At 35.6% G+C, this 18,792-nt stretch overlaps 1 protein-coding gene and 1 pseudogene across 1 annotated transcript; one reads left to right on the top strand and one right to left on the bottom strand.

The window, feature by feature from the left end:
- The first annotated feature begins 10,753 nt into the window (after window positions 1-10,753).
- Window positions 10,754-13,755, top strand: LOC120204421. Its single transcript, XM_039204514.1, has 6 exons — window positions 10,754-11,232; window positions 11,628-11,854; window positions 12,293-12,584; window positions 12,659-12,744; window positions 12,843-12,934; window positions 13,030-13,755. The coding sequence occupies exons 1-6, from the start codon at window positions 10,894-10,896 to the stop codon at window positions 13,293-13,295; spliced, it is 1,302 nt and encodes a 433-aa protein (XP_039060445.1). The 5' UTR covers window positions 10,754-10,893; the 3' UTR covers window positions 13,296-13,755.
- Window positions 13,756-15,587: 1,832 nt separating this feature from the next.
- On the bottom strand, window positions 15,588-16,664 carry LOC120204410 (annotated as a pseudogene).
- Between the last annotated feature and the right edge of the window lie 2,128 nt (window positions 16,665-18,792).

The raw sequence follows: 18,792 nt of genomic DNA, 5'->3' as shown, positions 1-18,792 counted from the left end.
GATGCATTGGTAGTGCATCGATGCACTCTTTTAAAATAAAAACATCGAATGCAATTGGTGCATCGATGCATAAGGAGTGTATCGATGCATAAGGAGTGTATCGATGCATCACAACAATAATACTACATCGAATACCTTTTATGCACCGATGCATCAGTAGTGCATCGATGCATACCTTCATTAAAAGAAGAAATTGACTTTTCTCTTAGTCTAAAGAGTGAATCATTAGAGTATATTAGTTATAATACTAATATAGATCCATGTGCGATTATGTAGATACTAAAAGTAAGCTTATTCCGGAACGATCAAAGGATTAGAATCGAATCAAAGCAAAGCTAAGGTGAGTGCATACTATATGTATATTATAATGGAATAAGACTTGTGATAAGTCTAATCCTTATGTTAATTTTTATAATACAGTAGTTGTGAACATGCATACATGATAATTATTGTGATACATGCATAAGATCTATATATGTTCATGTGAGATGATATGTGATATGAGAACATAATATGAAGTGATATGAGATACATGATCACAAGAGAAATGATATGAGTACATGAACATATGAAATATAAGAATAATGCCCATAGTATACGATATGAGAATTACAGGTGTAATTGGCATGCCAAGAGTCGAGGGTATAATAGTCCTTCGGGACGTAGTCCTTCGGGATGTAGGAGTCCTACGGGACAAATATTGAACTAAGGTTTGGTGCCCCATGAGGGAATAGATACGAGCTGTGGTGACAGCATTAGTGCACAACCTCAATGCACTCACATACCTCTAATCTCAATAATATACATGGTCTATGCAATTGAAATACCGATTTACAGTGAAAGTGATACAAGAAGGTAAGTTTCGTATGTGCATTATATGTTATCGTGCGATAGATACATGCATATTGAAATGTCATGATCCAATTGTAAGTATGAACATTCATAAGTTTATTGTTGCATATTCATTTATTGTCTCACTAAGTCTATGACTTAGCGTGTAAGTGATTTATACGTAGGTACCAAGAATCAGGAGAAGTGGAAATAGAAGTAGCACGGATAGCAATACTACTAAGAGATCAGATCAGAAGTAATTGACAAAGTATGTATTTGGTTATGTATAGAGTGTTAGCATGTAATAAGTGTTAATTACGAATACTCTGATCGATTTTGTATTTTAAGGTCTTATGTAAATTAAAGTATTTCGTTTTAATGAAAGTTTTAAAAATCCCCGGGATTTTCTATAAGAGTCAAGGTTTTGAAAAGTCAATGTGACACCTCAGACTTGTATTCGGGTCGGATATGAGTTAAGGGTGTTACATTTAATGGTATCAGAGCTACGGTTTAGTCGATTCTCGGCATAAACCGAAGTCTAGAGTATCTTATAAGGTATACATGCCAACAAAATAGTGGAAACTTCTGATCTGATGGAATAATAAGTATGTTGTTTTGCTAATAGAACTATATGGTTGTATTTTTATAGATGTCTGGACAAAGTAGATCTAGAAATGAAGTGGGAGATGATAGACCCGCTGAAAGCAGTAATTCACCTGCCCTGGTCAGGCAGAGTGAAGAACATACTTCCTCTGGAATGCTGTCAATGATCAAGATATATTCTTTAGAACGTTAGACGCGGTATTGACGCGTTTCCAACCTCATGTTACTTCAACTCCAAAAATGAATGTTGCGAAAGAGTTGAAGGGATTAGGAGCTCCAGAGTTTAAAGGGGAAGCCAATGAAGGTCCTGTTATTGCGGACCTTTGGCTTAATGACATGAAAGTCATGCTTACGGGACTTCATTGTTCCAATGCTGAGAAGTTGGATGGGATAATTTCATTATTGAGAGGACAAGCAAGGATCTGGTGGACCAATGTTACATTGAGAATGTCTAACGCCCAAGTAACTTGGTCTTTATTTTTAGAAGAATTCAAGCATAAGTACATCGGAGATCAATTTGTTCGTCAAATGAAGCAAGAGTTCATGAATCTGAAGCAATGGAATCACATTATATATGAGTATGAGTGTGAATTCAATAAGTTGAGCCGCTTTACTGCCGAGTTAGTTCCTACTGAAAAGGATGCTTGTGAGTGGTTCGTAGAGGGTTTACGTCCTCGGTTAAAGGAAATGTTGATTGTCTTGAATTTATCATCAATTCAAGAAGTAGTTAACCGTGCCAAGGCTCTGGAAAGAGCTCAGAACAAGATATTTGAAAATTCGAGAGCTCAGACAGTCAAAAGATCAGGTGCTTCTTCGAGTTCCGCACCATCAAAAAGGGGCAAAGATGCTAGTGTTCGACCCCATGTTAGATCAGAATCAGTGGCATCCTCTGCTAAAGGATCAAATCAAATGAGGGGTAGATAAACTCAGTCAGTGGAATCTGGAGCTGGGAGAACTAATCAGAGTCAAGCCAGACAATGCCACATTGTGGAAAGAATCATTCAGGGATATGCCGGATGATTTCTGGAGTCTGCTTTAGATGTGGGGACGTTGGGCATTTTGTTCGGGATTGTCCAATGTTAACCAGTGAATCTGTACAGCCAGAGAGGTCTGTTTCTGTAGCCCAGAGGGGAAGAGGTAGAGGTAGAGGAAGAGGTCAGTCAGAGTCCTCTGCTCAACAGGAGATACACTCCACTACTCGAGTGTACAACCTCAAGACAAATGAGGATTGTGATGACCCAGATATTATAACAGGTACCTTTTATTGTTTGACAAAGGTGTTATGTATTGATTGATCCGGGATCTACATATTCATATATTACTAGTACGTTAGTAAGAGAATTGAACATTTCTTTAGAAACTACTAGTAATGAAGTAATAGTGACGAATGCACTAGGGCACAGTGCTCAGGTAAATATGGTGAGCTGAGGGTGTCCCATACGGATTCAGGGAATTGAATTTCCTGCTAATCTGATGGAATTACCTTTTGACAAATTCGAAGTGATACTGGGGATGGATTGGTTATATCGTTATTACGCTGATGTCGATTGTAGATTGAAAAGAGTGACATTGAGAAGTTCTGAAGGAATAGAAGTTATTGTATTTAGTGAAAGATGGAATCCATTAGCAAGTGTGATTTCATTGATGACTGAAAAGAAGTTACTGCTACAGGGATGTCAAGGGTTTATTGCTAATGTATTGGATGTTAGAACCAAGGAGAAAGGGATTGAAAAGATTCCTATAGTCAGAGAGTTTCTCGATGTATTTCCTGCAGATTTGCCAGGTTTACCTCCTGACAGAGAGGTAGAATTCCAGATTGAGATAATACCAGGAACAATGCCCATTGCAATGGCACCATACAGAATGGCTCCAAATGAATTACAAGAATTAAAGATTCAATTAAAGGAGTTATTGGACAAAGGGTTTATTAGACCAAGTGTATCACCTTGGGGAGCTCTAGTTCTATTTGTTAAGAAGAAAGATAGATCAATGCATCTTTGTATCGATTACAGACAACTCAATAAAGTGACCATCAAGAACAAGTATCCATTTCCCCGAATTGACGATTTATTTGATCAATTAAAGGAAGCTTCAGTGTTCTCAAAAATTGATCTACGTTAGGGTTATCATCAATTAAAGATTCAAGAAAAATACATTTCGAAAACGACGTTTAGAACAAGATATGGTCATTATGAATTTATCGTGATGTCGTTTGGAGTTACAAATGCACCAGCTGCTTTTATGGATTTAATGAACAGAATTTTCCAACCGTATTTGGATCAGTTTGCTGTGGTGTTTATTGATGATATTTTAATATATTCAAAGTCGGAAGAAGAGCATAGTTCACACTTACAGATTGTTTTACAGATTTTACGAGACAATAAGCTTTATGCTAAATTCTCTAAATGTGAATTCTGGTTGAATGAAGTGGCATTCCTTGGACATGTAATTTCTGCAGAAGGATTTCGAGTGGATCCCCAAAAGATTAAAGCTATTCTGGAGTGGAAAGTTCCAAAGAATGTATCGAAAGTTAGAAGTTTTCTGGGGTTAGCTGGTTATTATCGAAGGTTTGTTAAAAAACTTTTCGATTATAGCATTACCCATGACTAAACTGTTGAAAAAGGAAGTAAAATTTGTTTGGACTCAAGAATGTCAAGAGAGTTATGAAAAGTTAAAGAAGACTCTTACAGAAGCTCCAATGTTAGTTCAACCCGAGTCTGGAAAGAACTTTATAGTGTATAGTGATGCGTCTCATAGTGGTTTGGGATGCGTATTAATGCAAGAAGGCAAAGTGGTAGCCTATGCTTCGAGACAACTAAAACCGCACGAGAAAAATTATCCAACACACGACCTAGAGATGGCGGCGGTAGTGTTTGCTTTAAAGATCTGGCGTCACTACTTGTATGGTGAAAAGTGCTACTTGTATACGGATCATAAGAGCTTAAAATACTTGATGACTCAGAAAGAGTTGAATTTAAGACAAAGAAGATGGGTGGAATTTCTCAAGGATTATGATGTGGTGATTGATTTCCATCCTGGAAAGGCAAATGTGGTAGCTGATGCCTTGAGTCGAAAGACGTTTGCAGCTTTGCGAACTCTTGATGCTAGATTATCGTTAAGAGAAGATGGTGCAATTTGTGCAGAATTGACAGTCAAGCCCGTTTGGCTAAATCGAATTAAAGAATTGCAAGTTAAAGATGAAAAGTGTTTAAAGAGGATACAACAGATAAAGAATGGAGAGGGTATGGATTATGAGATTAAGTCTGATGAGAACTTGTATTATCAAGAAAGATTAGTAATTCTGGATGATGATGAATTAAAGAATGATTTGTTAACGGAAGCTCATTGTAGTCCATTGACAATGCATCCGGGAGGGAACAAAATGTATATGGATCTTAAGAGTCAATATTGGTGGCCGGGAATGAAGAAAGACATTTCAGAATTTGTATCAAAGTGTTTGACTTGTCAACAAGTCAAAGCTGAACATCAAGTTTCGTCAGGATTGTTACAACCAATTTCAATTCCTCAATGGAAATGGGAAAACATAACGATGGATTTTGTGACGGGTTTGCCTTTAACTCTGAACAAAAAGGATTCAATCTGGGTAATCGTGGATAGATTGACTAAGTCAGCCCATTTTATTCCAGTACGAACTGATTTCTCCATGGATAGGTATGTTGAATTGTATATTAGAGAGATTATACGATTGCATGGTGTACCTATTTCCATAGTTTCTGATCGGGATCCTAGATTCACATCACGGTTTTGGAAGTTATTACATAGAGCATTGGGAACTCGATTAAACTTCAGTACAGCGTTTCATCCTCAAACCGATGGTCAATCCGAGTGAACTATTCAAATTCTGGAGGATATGCTAAGAGCTTGTGTTATTGAATACAAAGGATCGTGGGAAAGGTATTTACCACTTGCTGAATTTGCGTACAACAATAGTTATTAGTCAAGCATCAAAATGGCTCCCTATGAAGCTCTATATGGAAGAAGATGTCGTACGCCCTTGAACTGGTATGAACTTAAGGATCGAGAAGTTATTGGTTCTGAGTTGATTCAGAATACAGAAGAGAAAGTTCAAGTAATTCAAAATAATCTGAAAGCTGCAGCTGATAGACAGAAATCGTATGCTGATTTAAAAAGGAAAGAAATTGAATTTCAAGTCGGAGATAAAGTGTTCTTGAAAGTGTCTCCGTGGAAGAAAATATTGAGGTTTAGACGTAAAGGAAAGTTGAGTCCTCAGTTCATTGGACCTTATGAGATTACTAAGAGGGTAGGATCAGTAGCATATCAGTTATTTTTGCCACCTGAAATGGAAAAGATACACAATACTTTTCATGTCTCAATGCTTAGGAAATATAGATCTGATCCATCTCACATTGTGACTCCTGAAGAAATTGAAGTCCGACCAGATTTAACTTATGAGGAAGAACCTGTTCAAATATTAGCTCACGAAGTTAAACAACTAAGGAACAAGACTATTCCATTGGTTAAGGTCTTGTGGAGGAATCACAAAGTAGAGGAAGCAACATGGGAACGTGAAGAGGACATGAGGATTAAGTACCCCTACCTCTTTGCATAATGAAAATTCGAGGACGAATTTTCTTAAGGGGGGAGTTGTAACATCCTCAATACCAGGTTAGTGACTAAATTGGAAAGTTTCAGATTTTGGTGATTAAAATAGAATGAATGAATAGTATAAAGATTTATATGTAAATGATTGTGTAGGATTGAATTGAAAGGAAGAAGGAATGGAAGGGCAAAAGAGCCATTTGCAAGGAAAATTAATTAAAGAATGGATAAGGATATATATGAGTACAAGTGGGATGAAAAGAAGAGAACACCAAAGCCTTCCAGAGTTATCTTCTTCTTCTTTCTTCCTTGTACGTGTGAACCAAAGCAAAGGTAAGATTTCTGATTATTGAGTTTCTTGTTAAATTTAATATTGGGTTTTGATTATTAGATGATAACTAAGCTTAAGGAAAACTTAAGTTATCTTAACATCAATGGATGATTGAGTTAGGAGAGATTTAAGATTTGACGTTCTTAAATGAAATCTTGGAATAGAGTTCATAACTAGAATTGAAAGTTATATTTGACTTGTCATCAATCTAGTTAAGATATACGAAGTGTTAAAAACAGAATTCAAACATGTTGATTTATTAATGTAATTCTTGAATTACATATGAAGGATAGGATTTGAAGGTTTAAGATGAAATAAATGAGTATAAATTGGTTTAAGGATGTGTACTAGAGTTAAGAATGAAAAAAGGGATTAAACATGAAGGATTTAATCCAAATGAATGAACGTTCGGGTTCAAAAAGAGGATTCTGGGCAGAGTGCACCGATGCACATTCATGGTGCATCGATGCATCAAGGTTAAAACCCAGAAATTGTATGAATGTGCATCGATGCATTGGTAGTGCATCGATGCACTCTTTTAAAATAAAAACATCGAATGCAATTGGTGCATCGATGCATAAGGAGTGCATCGATGCATCACAGCAATAATACTACATCGAATACCTTTTATGCACCGATGCATCAGTAGTGCATCGATGCATACCTTCATTAAAAGATGAAATTGACTTTTCTCTTAGTCTAAAGAGTTAATCATTAGAGTATATTAGTTATAATACTGATATAGATCCATCTGCGATTATGTAGATATTAAAAGTAAGCTTATTCCGGAACGATCAAAGGATTAGAATCGAATCAAATCAAAGCTAAGGTGAGTGCATACTATATGTATATTATAATGGAATAAGACTTGTGATAAGTCTAATCCCTATGTTGATTTTTATAATACAGTAGTTGTGAACATGCATACATGATAATTATTGTGATACATGCATAAGATATATATATGTTCATGTGAGATGATATGTGATATGACCTGTGATATGAGAACATGATATGAAGTGATATGAGATACATGATCACAAGAGAAATGATATGAGTACATGAACATATGAAATATAAGAATAATGCCCATAGTATACGATATGAGAATTACAGGTGTAATTGGCATGCCAAGAGTCGAGGGTATAATAGTCCTTCGGGACGTAGTCCTTCGAGATGTAGGAGTCCTACGGGACGAATACTGAACTAAGGTTTGGTGCCCCATGAGGGAATAGATACGAGCTGTGGTGACAGCATTAGTGCACAACCTCAATGCACTCACATACCTCTAATCTCAATAATATACATGGGCTATGCAATTGAAATACCGATTTACAGTGAAAGTGATACAAGAAGGTAAGTTTCGTATGTGCATTATATGTTATCGTGCGATAGATACATGCATATTGAAATGTCATGATCCAATTGTAAGTATAAACATTCATAAGTTTATTGTTGCATATTCATTTATTGCCTCACTAAGTCTATGACTTAGCGTGTAAGTGATTTACACGTAGGTACCAAGAATCAGGAAAAGTGGAAATAGAAGTAGCACGGACAGCAATACTACTAAGAGATCATATCAGAAGTAATTGACAAAGTATGTACTTGGTTATGTATAGAGTGTTGGCATGTAATAAGTGTTAATTACGAATACTCTGATCGATTTTGTATTTTATGGTCTTATGTAAATTAAAGTATTTCGTTTTAATGAAAGTTTTAAAAATCCCCGGGATTTTCTATAAGAGTCAAGGTTTTGAAAAGTCAATGTGATACCTCAGACTTGTATTCGGGTCGGATATGAGTTAAGGGTGTTAATATGGCATAAACGACTTGTGCACATCAGTGAGAAGGGTCTTCACATACTCGCTCGGAAACAACTCCTACCTAACGTGAAAGGTAAATCACTTGATCCTTGTGCTCACTATTTAGCTGGAAAACAACACAGTGTTACTTTCCAAAGATCCTTCTCCGCCCACAAGGAGAAAAAACATCCTAGACATCGTATACACTGACATGTGTTCAATGTCAAAGAAATCAATAGGTGGTGCATTGTACTTTGTCACCTTCATTGATGACCATTCAAGAAAGGTGTGGGTGCACCTGTTAAAATTAAAGGATCAAGCGCTTGACGCATTCAAAGAATTCCATGCTCTAGTGGAGCATGAGACCGGACAGAAGATCAAGTGTGTAAGATCTGATAATGGAGGTGAGTATAGAGGTCCTTTTGAAGCATATTGCAAGAAATATGGCATTAGACTATAGAGGACTCCACCCAAGACACCACAATTGAATGGACTAGCTGAGAGAATGAATAAAACTATTGAAGAAAGAGTTCAATGTGTGCTTTCACATGCTAAGTTACCCAAATCATTTTGGGGTAAAGCTATAATCTCAGTGGTTGACATTGTCAACCTCGCACCATCAATTCCCTTGAATAGTGCATCCCAGAAGAAGTTTGGACGGGAAAAAGGGCTTCATACAATCATCTCAAGGTATTCGAGTGCAGGGTATTTGTTCACATATCCAAGAAATCCAAACTAGAGAAACTAGAGAGTTAGAGAGCCTCTTTGAGAGAGAATAGATATAGCTTTGGAAGTCTTTATCCTCAAGCTTATGTGAGCCACCAAGTGTGAGTCAAATCTTGTAAACACATCCTTGTAATCCTACTATTATTTTGTATAGTAGAAGAATCTCCAAATTGGAGAATTATACTATTGTGCTCTCTTTACTATCCTTAATCTCTAAGTGTCTATCTTAACTTCACGAAGTGGGAAAAACCGTGATTCCCAACACTTTTACATATGAATCATGTTGAGAATTCTTTTAATATCATTAGAATTTGGCTAGCGATTATTAGGATTAGTTTAAATTGGTTTCAGTTCATTTTGCAGTTATTTTTGGAATTGTAATTATGTGTTTAAGTATTGATACTAATAAGGGTCAGTTTGATAATATTTCTGATAATGAAAAAAATGATTTTTCAACTCGTAAGTAATGTTAAACATCGAAAAATGGATTTGAAATCATGGTTGAGAAATTTAACCTAACTTCAAAAGCTTAAATTTCTAACTTTTATTGTGAAAATTTGTTTTTTGAATGAAATTGTATTTTTATACTTAGTTATTTCCTTTTAATTTATGACATAATATCCGAAATAAACATTACATATGCCATTAACCTCACCTGTCAGTCATGAACACAAGTGAAAGTACATCCACCAAATACATTATATCAACCTCATCATAAGGTCAATGTACATATGCCATGAACCTCACCTGTTAGCCATTCCAGTGTTACTATTTACTTACCATATATTATAATATTTATTCTCTTACTATCATAATGTAAGCACTTTGCATGAATCTTTGAAGGTTTTTGTATACTTAATATGAAATCGTCACTCATGGATGTATAGTTAAGATTTATTTTGACAAAAAAGATTTAGACACTTAAAATTAACGAGAGATATAGTTTAAATAATTTTTAATTAAATTTAATTTTAATTAAACTAAACTAAAGACACTCAAATATTAAAATATTATCAGTCAAGAAACTAATTATTAACAGTTCATGAAATTGCTGATATGGACTTAAAAACTTTATATAATTATACATTTAATCTTCATTGTTTACATTTTCTATCAATTAGGATCAAATTGAATTAAATTAAAATTAGAATCAATTTGGTAGAATGTGTAAGAATGAGGAATAAATATATAATTATACAATTTTTTAACTACCACAGCATCACTTCCATGTTAATCGTTAACAGTTAATGTCTTGATTAATAGTACAATTTTAATTGTTGAGTGACCTAATTAAAAAAATAGTTCAATGGTCTAAATAAAACCTACTCCATAGTTTAGTGACTACTCAAATCATTTGCAGTAAAAAGTTAGGGTAAATTACACAAATCATCACTCAATTTTTTTACTCATATTTTGATCACTCAAGTTTAAATTTTTAATTTTAAAAATTAAACTTTATACATTTAACTTTTTCCGTCGCTCTTTATAAGTTTTTATTTAAAACTTTATCTAAAGTGTTTCTTTCTTTTGCTATGATGTAGTGCATCAAAGACTAAGTCAAGGCTGGTAATAAAAAATTAATTTATTAGGTAATGACGTACCCCGTTATAAAATAATGACAGAGTAATAAAAAAGAGTTAATGTATAAAGTTTATATTGAATTGATAATTTTTAAATTTGAATGACCTAAATAAGAGTGAAAAAAATGTTGAATTGTAATTTGTGTAGTTTACCCAAAGAATTGTTTCTGGAATTTTCTAGATTTCCTATTTACTTGTACTCCAAAATTTAAAAAAAAAAAGGAAAATACTAAAGAGAGAAAATTCATTAGTACTCCCAAAATATAAATATAAAAAAATTCCATTATTCATCTCAAACACAACAGCTAAAAATCCTCAGCTCTTTTTTTATTCATCTCATAATTCACTATAAAACCATACATATACTTACACCACTGCAAATCAAACCAGAAGCACCCTTTTCTTATTCAACCGTGTTTTTTTTGGGTTCCGTACAATGTCGGGTTCTGGTGGTGTTTCGACCGCTAGAAGCAGAGGCGGTGAGAATCGGTTTTATAATCCGCCGCCGATGAGGAAACAACAAAAGCAACAGATGCAGCAGCAACAGACGGCGAAGAAGATGCAGCGCCGGGAAGAAAGACCGTCGATTTCCAGGACTTCGACGGAGAAGAGAACGGATCGTGAGGAATGCGCTATGGCATCTGCGTCGTCATCGTCGTTGAACAATAGTGATAATAATGATAAGGATCAAAAAAGGAATGATGAAAATTCCACGAATTTGGATCGGTTCTTGGAGTTTACGACTCCTGTGGTTCCGGTTCAATATTTCCCCAAGGTAACAAAGAAAACCCTACTTTTATCAATCACGATTTGTTTTTTCTTCTATTTCTATTTCCGGTTCAATATCTTTGATTGATTACAAATGATAGTATTTTTCCTTTTGGAGGCTTGTCCTAACTTTGTAATTCGATGCAGTACTGCAATTACTTGATTTTAATTTCTTATTAAGCAAAACCCAACAAAAAATTGAACAAATTGTTTTATTCTAGTTGTTAGAAAACGTTGTAAGGTTGAATATTTTGTATAATAATAGAAACCCTGATAACTAGCAACTATTAATTATTAACAAATGCATTATAGAGAATTGTGTTTTCTCCCGAAATGATTTGTTTAATATGAAGTCATTGATTAATCTTGTATTGGTGAAATTTTACTTTGGTGATTCTATAGACAAGCAGCATTAGAGGATGGAGAGGTAAAGAACAAGAGCTCGGACTGCAGTCTCCGCCATATTTTATGCTCGAGGATTTGTGGGAGTCTTTGAAGGAATGGAGTGCATATGGCGCTGGTGTTCCTCTTTTGTTGAATGGGAGTGACTCTGTAATGCAATACTATGTGCCTTACTTGTCTGGTATGCAGCTGTATATAGATCCATCTAGACCCTCCACGAGGCTGAGGTAAGTCATTCACTCCATATCTATAATCTATGTAATCATCTGCTTTTGGCCAATAGCTTGGCTATCGTACAGTGCCTTTATTGAATGAGAATTTATGATAGCCCTCAAAAGTTTTTGGATCCTCATAGCTCATTTCGTTAATTGGCTGTAATCGGATTATTAGAGTAAGATTTATTGGCTTGGGAATCGATTCTCGAAACTTGCTTGATAGTCAATGTAATCTAGATTGTGTTTTATTATTCCCAAAGTTTTGCTGATTTGCTTTAAACTATCTGCTCTGCTTGGTCAATAATCTTAGTGAGATAAATAGAGGTTGAAGTGCAACACGATGAGTTCTCGTGAGCTGTAAATCGTTAGTAGTTATAATTCATCCTTGAAGTTCCATATTTATAACAAGCTTGTTGTGTTATTTCATTTTAGTGTCTCATTTTTCAACAGGAGGCTTGGTGAGGAGAGTGATGCTGAGTCATCAAGGGAGACAAGCAGTGATGGTAGCAACAGCGATTGTGGAATGGGAAGAAGAGCTAACAATGTTGTCCAGGGGGCTCGGAGCCAGCTGAAGGTTGCAGATTCATATATCGAGAGACTGACGAGACTGTCGCTTAGGAATAGATCCTTTGGGGGTTCTTCGGGTGATGAAAGTGATAGTTGTAACCCTCCTAATCAGCAGCTTATTTTTGAATATTTAGAACATGATCAACCATTTAGTCGTGAGCCATTGGCAGGCAAGGTAGTTCTGTTACCCTCTGTTACTTTATCATTTTTTGCTTGTTGTGCTCTTTCTAATTACCATGCTTCCTCCAGATTGCAGTTCTTGCATCTCAATTTCCATCATTAAAAACATACAGGAGCTGTGATCTCTCACCTTCAAGTTGGATTTCTGTGGCATGGTATATATTTTCTTTCTTTTTCGGAAGTTATCCAGCTTGTTTATTGCTATTTTGATTTTAAACCCAATTATATCTGACAATTTTTTCCTTAAATGAAGGTATCCCATATATAGAATACCGATGGGACCAACTCTGCAAAATCTGGATGCCTGCTTTTTAACCTATCACTCACTGTCTACACCTTCACCAGGTAAGCATCTTAGCAGCCCTTTATATGTGGTTGCATATTCGTATTGTTTCCGACATACACTTTGTACAATGCATTATTGATATATTTCGGAACAGGTACCAGCATCAGTATGGAAGGGTTCCCCTTCCGGGGCTTTAATGCAAGGGAGTTTCATGTTGCTAACATGCCCTTGAAGATACCATTACCTACATTTGGACTGGCTTTCTATAAGTTTGAAGTTTCATTTTGGAATCCTGATGAAGTTAATGAATCTCAGAAAGCTAATTCCCTTTTACGAGCTGCTGATAGCTGGCTCCGGCTTTTGCAAGTGAATCATCCTGATTTCAGGTTTTTCATTTCCCACAATACATACTGGAGGTGAGCAACTTGATACTTTACAACAGTTTTTCACTTAACTCGGAAGAGAATAGCCGTTCCCTAGCAGGTAACACTTCCAAACTGCCCCATTGATGGTTGTGCTTATGATGCTCTATCATGAATTGATTATGGTAAAAAAAAAAGTTAAGAGACTCTGATGCTCTATCGAATATGGTCAAAAAATTTGAGACTGATGCTCTATCGTACCTCAAATATGGTAAAAAAAAAGTAATGGCGATATGATACTTCGTTTCATCTAATGAGTTTCTAGTGATACTCATGGCTTTGAAGTGATAGATGTCAATGACTACACCTACAACATCTTAATAACTTAGGTTTGATTTTGATGATGTTGAAGAAGAAAATATGTGATATTTGTATATACATTTTGTCATTCTGAGTTCCAAAATGTGTAACAGACTACTTGTACTAACATTTTTATAGATAAGACATGAAATTTTAATATACACGATTGTATTCTTCAACCCTTCAACAGCCCCTTCCCACACACATTTACACTAGCCATGTTTGCAATATTTGTAATTATAATGAAACATTTTAAGTAAATACATACAATGTTTTCAAAATTAAATTGATAAATTGTTTAATAATATGATTTAGAAGACTTCTGAGTAAATAATTGCGCATGATAATTTAAAAATCGTTCAATTAAAAAATATTAAAAAAAACAAAGTTTCTGGTTTGTCTTAACTTCCTCTTAACGCCAAATTTGCTTATAACCAGACAAATATTACTCGGTTAAAAGTAGCTACTTGTGAGCCGGATGTCTTGGGTTGAAGCATTTTCTCTTTCTTTAGCAAACACAAGAAGCAACCATAGAACCGATTTTGGAGGGTAACTCGGTGTCCAAGAATATCAGCTCAATACCAGCAGCAGCCGGGAAATGCAAGAATTTACCGCCAACGCTCTGCACAGCCTAAACATGCTAATGTCATTTACTCCGCCACGATGGACGTGGTTATTCTTTTTTACGGTATATTTACTTAGATAATATGGTGGCTGGAAATAAAGAAAGGCCCATATGAGATTTAGGGCAATTTATTTTTAAAATTATGGTGAAATGAGCAGTATATCACTTGGTATTTTTTGAAAGACGTCAGGAATACACAACGTCTTCTGAGTTGATACGCTGCTAAGGATGATTACATGTATCTTAAGGAAGACATCGTGTCTTCCAAGCGTCTTTCCGAAGATGTTAAGTTGTCTGACCGTCTTTCTTCATCTACTGTTCATTTCAACTTGATTAAGAAAATAATTTCTCCAACATTCCATGCGAGCTAGTTTTTTAATATCACATTATTCCATCGAATTTGCCCTCCTTTTACTTAATGGTTGCTTGTTAGTTTGTACCAAAACTGAACTCTTGGTCATAGGGTTGCAAAGAAATCACAAATATGGTTTCAATTCAAAGTAAAAGGAAACCGCATAGCATCGCTAATTATTCACCGTCAATCCCAAAGCATCGAAGTTGAAAATCATTGCAAGGCAATATACTATCCCATAGTTATCCATTTCTCTAACGTTAATCTTCTGTTCCCTAAAATTGTAAAATTATCGCACTAATCCATTGTTTGTCACTCCATTAAGATAATGAGGCAGTTGATGAATCTAAAAAAATTGTTTTTTAAATAACAAGTTATTTTTTTAATTTATTATTTGAAAAATGTATAGTTTAAAAAATTGCACGCTTTATATATATTGTTTGTTTATAATTTTTATAAGTTTTAAAAAATTTTGGTTCTTATTATTTTTTTGAATTTTTAAAATATTTTATTTTTTCAATTGTATTTTTAAAATCAACTTTCTTTAAATGTCATGTCACGTGTTCTGATCATGTCATTTACATATCAAACAAACGATGAACATGATAATAACTTTTTACAACTTCAAGAGAGTATATTAATAGAAAAAAAACTTTAAGGTACAAAATGGAAAAAGGGAAAAACATTGGGGTAATTTGTGTGTTTACCCCAAAGTTAAAAATAACAAGGGTTCTGTTTTCGTGTTAGGTTCACCTTAATCCTAAATTTACAAACACCCAGATCTTGTAGCTCAGTTGGTTAGAGCACCCGTTTAGTAAGCGGGAGGTCTTCAGTTAGCAAATTTATGATGTTCTAGTTCACTTCCATATATATCCGAACTTGGGTACTGCACCAAACTGGTAGGTTTTACTTGGCAACCGCAAGCAGCAAAAGGAAAGTAGAGAACATTGGACGCTGCAAAGAAATCGTAATCATCATTCATACACATGATAAAATCAATACATTATCCCAAGCAACAAAAACAATGATGCTTCATCCCTTCTCTTTTGTTTCCACCAAGTTGATGACATCTGAAACCTTGAATGATTTTTCGAGGATATCAGCAACTGTAACCTTCATCTCAACTGTCATCCTCTCAAATATAGCCGTCAATAAGTTCACATCCGACATGGCTCTATGTGCTGTTGCATTTGTTGTGTCGATGCCAGTGTTTACTCAATGCCTGCAGTGAGTATTGTCTCGATCCGTTCAACTTCATCCACTCTCGTCCTAGAGGACCGTTGTCGAAGAACCAATAATTATATGGAATATCCATTGAACAACGAGTGAATTCCTTCATTAAGGGTACGTCAAAACAGCGCGCATTGTGAGCAATCAAAAGACAAGGGCTCCCGGGAATCCGTTGACTTCTTCGTTCATCCTAGTCAATACAGCAACAGTCATCCAATATAAAGACGAATCAATGAACTAAAACTTCAAGTAGTTGCAGATTGGTAAGAAGAAGAATGTACCTTGGGACACCTGGTCGATTCACCATGGCAGTTGAAATATCATGAATGTGAGAATTCGGAACATGTCGGTCAGGATTAATTAGGGTGTGCAGGCAATTGTTCTTGCCCCCCAAAAGATCTCGGATTGCGAATTCGATAATCCGTCCAGTCTCTCTGCAGAATCCAGTGGTTTCAATATCGAAAACAAATATACTCACAAGTTGCTTCGGGTCTTGGCTCTCTAAAATCCGGTGTTTAGCATCACAAAACTGGGTGCTTGTAAGGCAACTTGAAATAGAAGAAACAATATTACAGCTTGCCTGCACTTGTCCATCCATGAATTCGTGCCTAACATTACTTGCTTCACTTCTCTTATCGTCTCTAGTTCTTAGCCCACTTATTGTTGATTTAGGTCTCGAAACCTGATGCCTATGTACTCTCCCTTGTCGAAAAGGATCAACATTATTCGATCCGTGCACACAACTCCATGAGAACGTCGTAGCTTGTGAAAATTGTGTGACAAACAGCTTACACATACCGATTGAAAGCGTGGCAACGACTGGACTCCGCAACTACGAAATTGCATAAGGGAAATGCAGATACCACCGGTCATCGTCCGGGCTCGACCGACTGTGGAAACAAGGAAACAGCTTGGGGTGATAAATAGGGAATTCTTGTAGCTTGCCATTTCCACTAGTTTCACTTCCAGATGTTCATCAAAATTCAATAATGATTACACAATGCCCCAGATTTATCAAACAATTATGGTTCCCACTAAGAAATGAAACTTTATTGCACAGAAAATAACAACCAAAAGCAAAGCTGAATACTAATACCAACAAAGTAATGCATTTGCAACTAAAACACCCAAATAGACCATGAATACAATATGCTTACGACCAACAATCATTAAAACCCAGAAAACTTATAAGATAAAATCACAACATTAACAGAAAAAGAACCCAAATCAAGAATCAGGGTTTTGGTCAGATACAATCCAAGAAGCAGAGAATAACAAAAAGGTGACGAGAAAAACATTACCTTTTAAGGGGTTCAGAAGCTGGGAACCACAATGGACAATCAAACTTCCATTTTGAAGTGAAAAGATGGTTTTTTTTTATGGAAGACAAAGCCATTGTGAGTGGCAGACAAAAAAGAAGAGCGGGTTTTGCAAGTTCGAGTCCCCAAAATGTAAGTCGTGCGCGCTTTTTCAATTTCCAGTTCGTTTACAACCCAAACTTGTTAGACTCCATTTGGATGAATGGCGACATTAAGAGCATCTCCAACGCTGCAATAATGTGGCTCATATCTCCACTTTGGAGTGGTCCAACGCTGAGTTGAGGTGATGAAGTTTATTATCACAGTGTCGAGGTTGAATATTATAGTAATTAGATCACCTTTAGTAAATGCAACTATACTAGTAAGGTTTGATTTTTATTATGAGATGTAATAGAGTGATTGTCTCGAAAATATGTAATCAGAAATTTGATTTTATTATAGAAATATTTTCATGATCAATTGTTTATCTGTTAACAAAACACTCGATGACAGATGTAAAATATAGAAAATTGCACAACTAGCTCTGAAATTGAATAGGTGTACGGGGGAGGTAGAGATATCCATGTAGAGGTGGCAAACCGATCATTTGGATCGAGTTTGATTAGGATTATTTCAGTTCGGGTCGTTTTGGTTTAGATTTAATTCGAGTCAAGTTTAGGTCGGATCAGGTCATTTTAGGTTTCGGTTTTAGTCGGGTCTATAGTAAGTCGCGTCGGGTCCGGGTCGGGTCGAGTCATTTTGGGTTTCGATTTTATTCGGGTCTATAATAAGTCAGGTCAGATCGGGTATTAGGTTGTGTCATATCGGATCGGTTGATTTCGGGTCGGGTCAATCAGATCGGTTGATTTTAGAGTCAGGTTAATATCCGATCAAATATTTTCGGTTTGAGTCAACTTTGGATCTTCATATCAATTCATGTTAAGTTGGGTATAAGTCAAATTAAGTATATATAGAATTATTGATATATTTTTGTAAAAAAGATTGAGTTTGGGCAAATTAAATTTGGGTTAATTTTGGTTTAGGTTATTTTTGGTTCAGTTGCTTTCGGTTCGGGTTACTTTCGGTTTAGTTAAATTTAGGTTGGTTTCGGTTCTGTCTGGGTTACTTTCGCTTTGGCTTAAATTCGGGTCAGTTTCGGTTAGATTCGGTTTTTTCGGGTTTCGGGTTAAATTTGGGTCATCATATTCTGGTCTATTTTGGGTATCGATTCAGGTAATCGGATTCGGGTCAAATTTGACAGGTCTAGATCAGGTCAAACATAAAACCTTATGTTAGGGGGAAAATATTATAAATAAAAAATATAAAAAAATTAGAAGAATAATTATGAGTGTCACCCCTTGATCTATCATTGAATCCTAGTGCGAGGGCATGCAATTAGAAAATTGGGTCATCATATTCTGGTCTATTTTGGGTACGATTCAGGTAATCGGATTCGGGTCAAATTTGACAGGTCTAGATCAGGTCAAACATAAAACCTTATGTTAGGGGAAAATATTATAAATAAAAAATATAAAAAAATTAGAAGAATAATTGAGGTCACCCTTGATCTATCTTGGAATCCTAGTGCGAGGGGCATGCAATTAGACATGGCAAATTTGACCAATACTTGATTATCCGAACCGATTTACTTGAATCGAGATTCGATATATACCCGAATATGATAACCCAA

This window comes from Hibiscus syriacus, unplaced genomic scaffold, assembly GCF_006381635.1.
Source record: "Hibiscus syriacus cultivar Baekdansim isolate YM2019G1 unplaced genomic scaffold, ASM638163v2 tig00010888_pilon, whole genome shotgun sequence".
In the NCBI taxonomy this organism is placed as follows: Eukaryota; Viridiplantae; Streptophyta; class Magnoliopsida; order Malvales; family Malvaceae; genus Hibiscus; species Hibiscus syriacus.
This window is presented reverse-complemented; position numbering and strand designations above follow the sequence as displayed.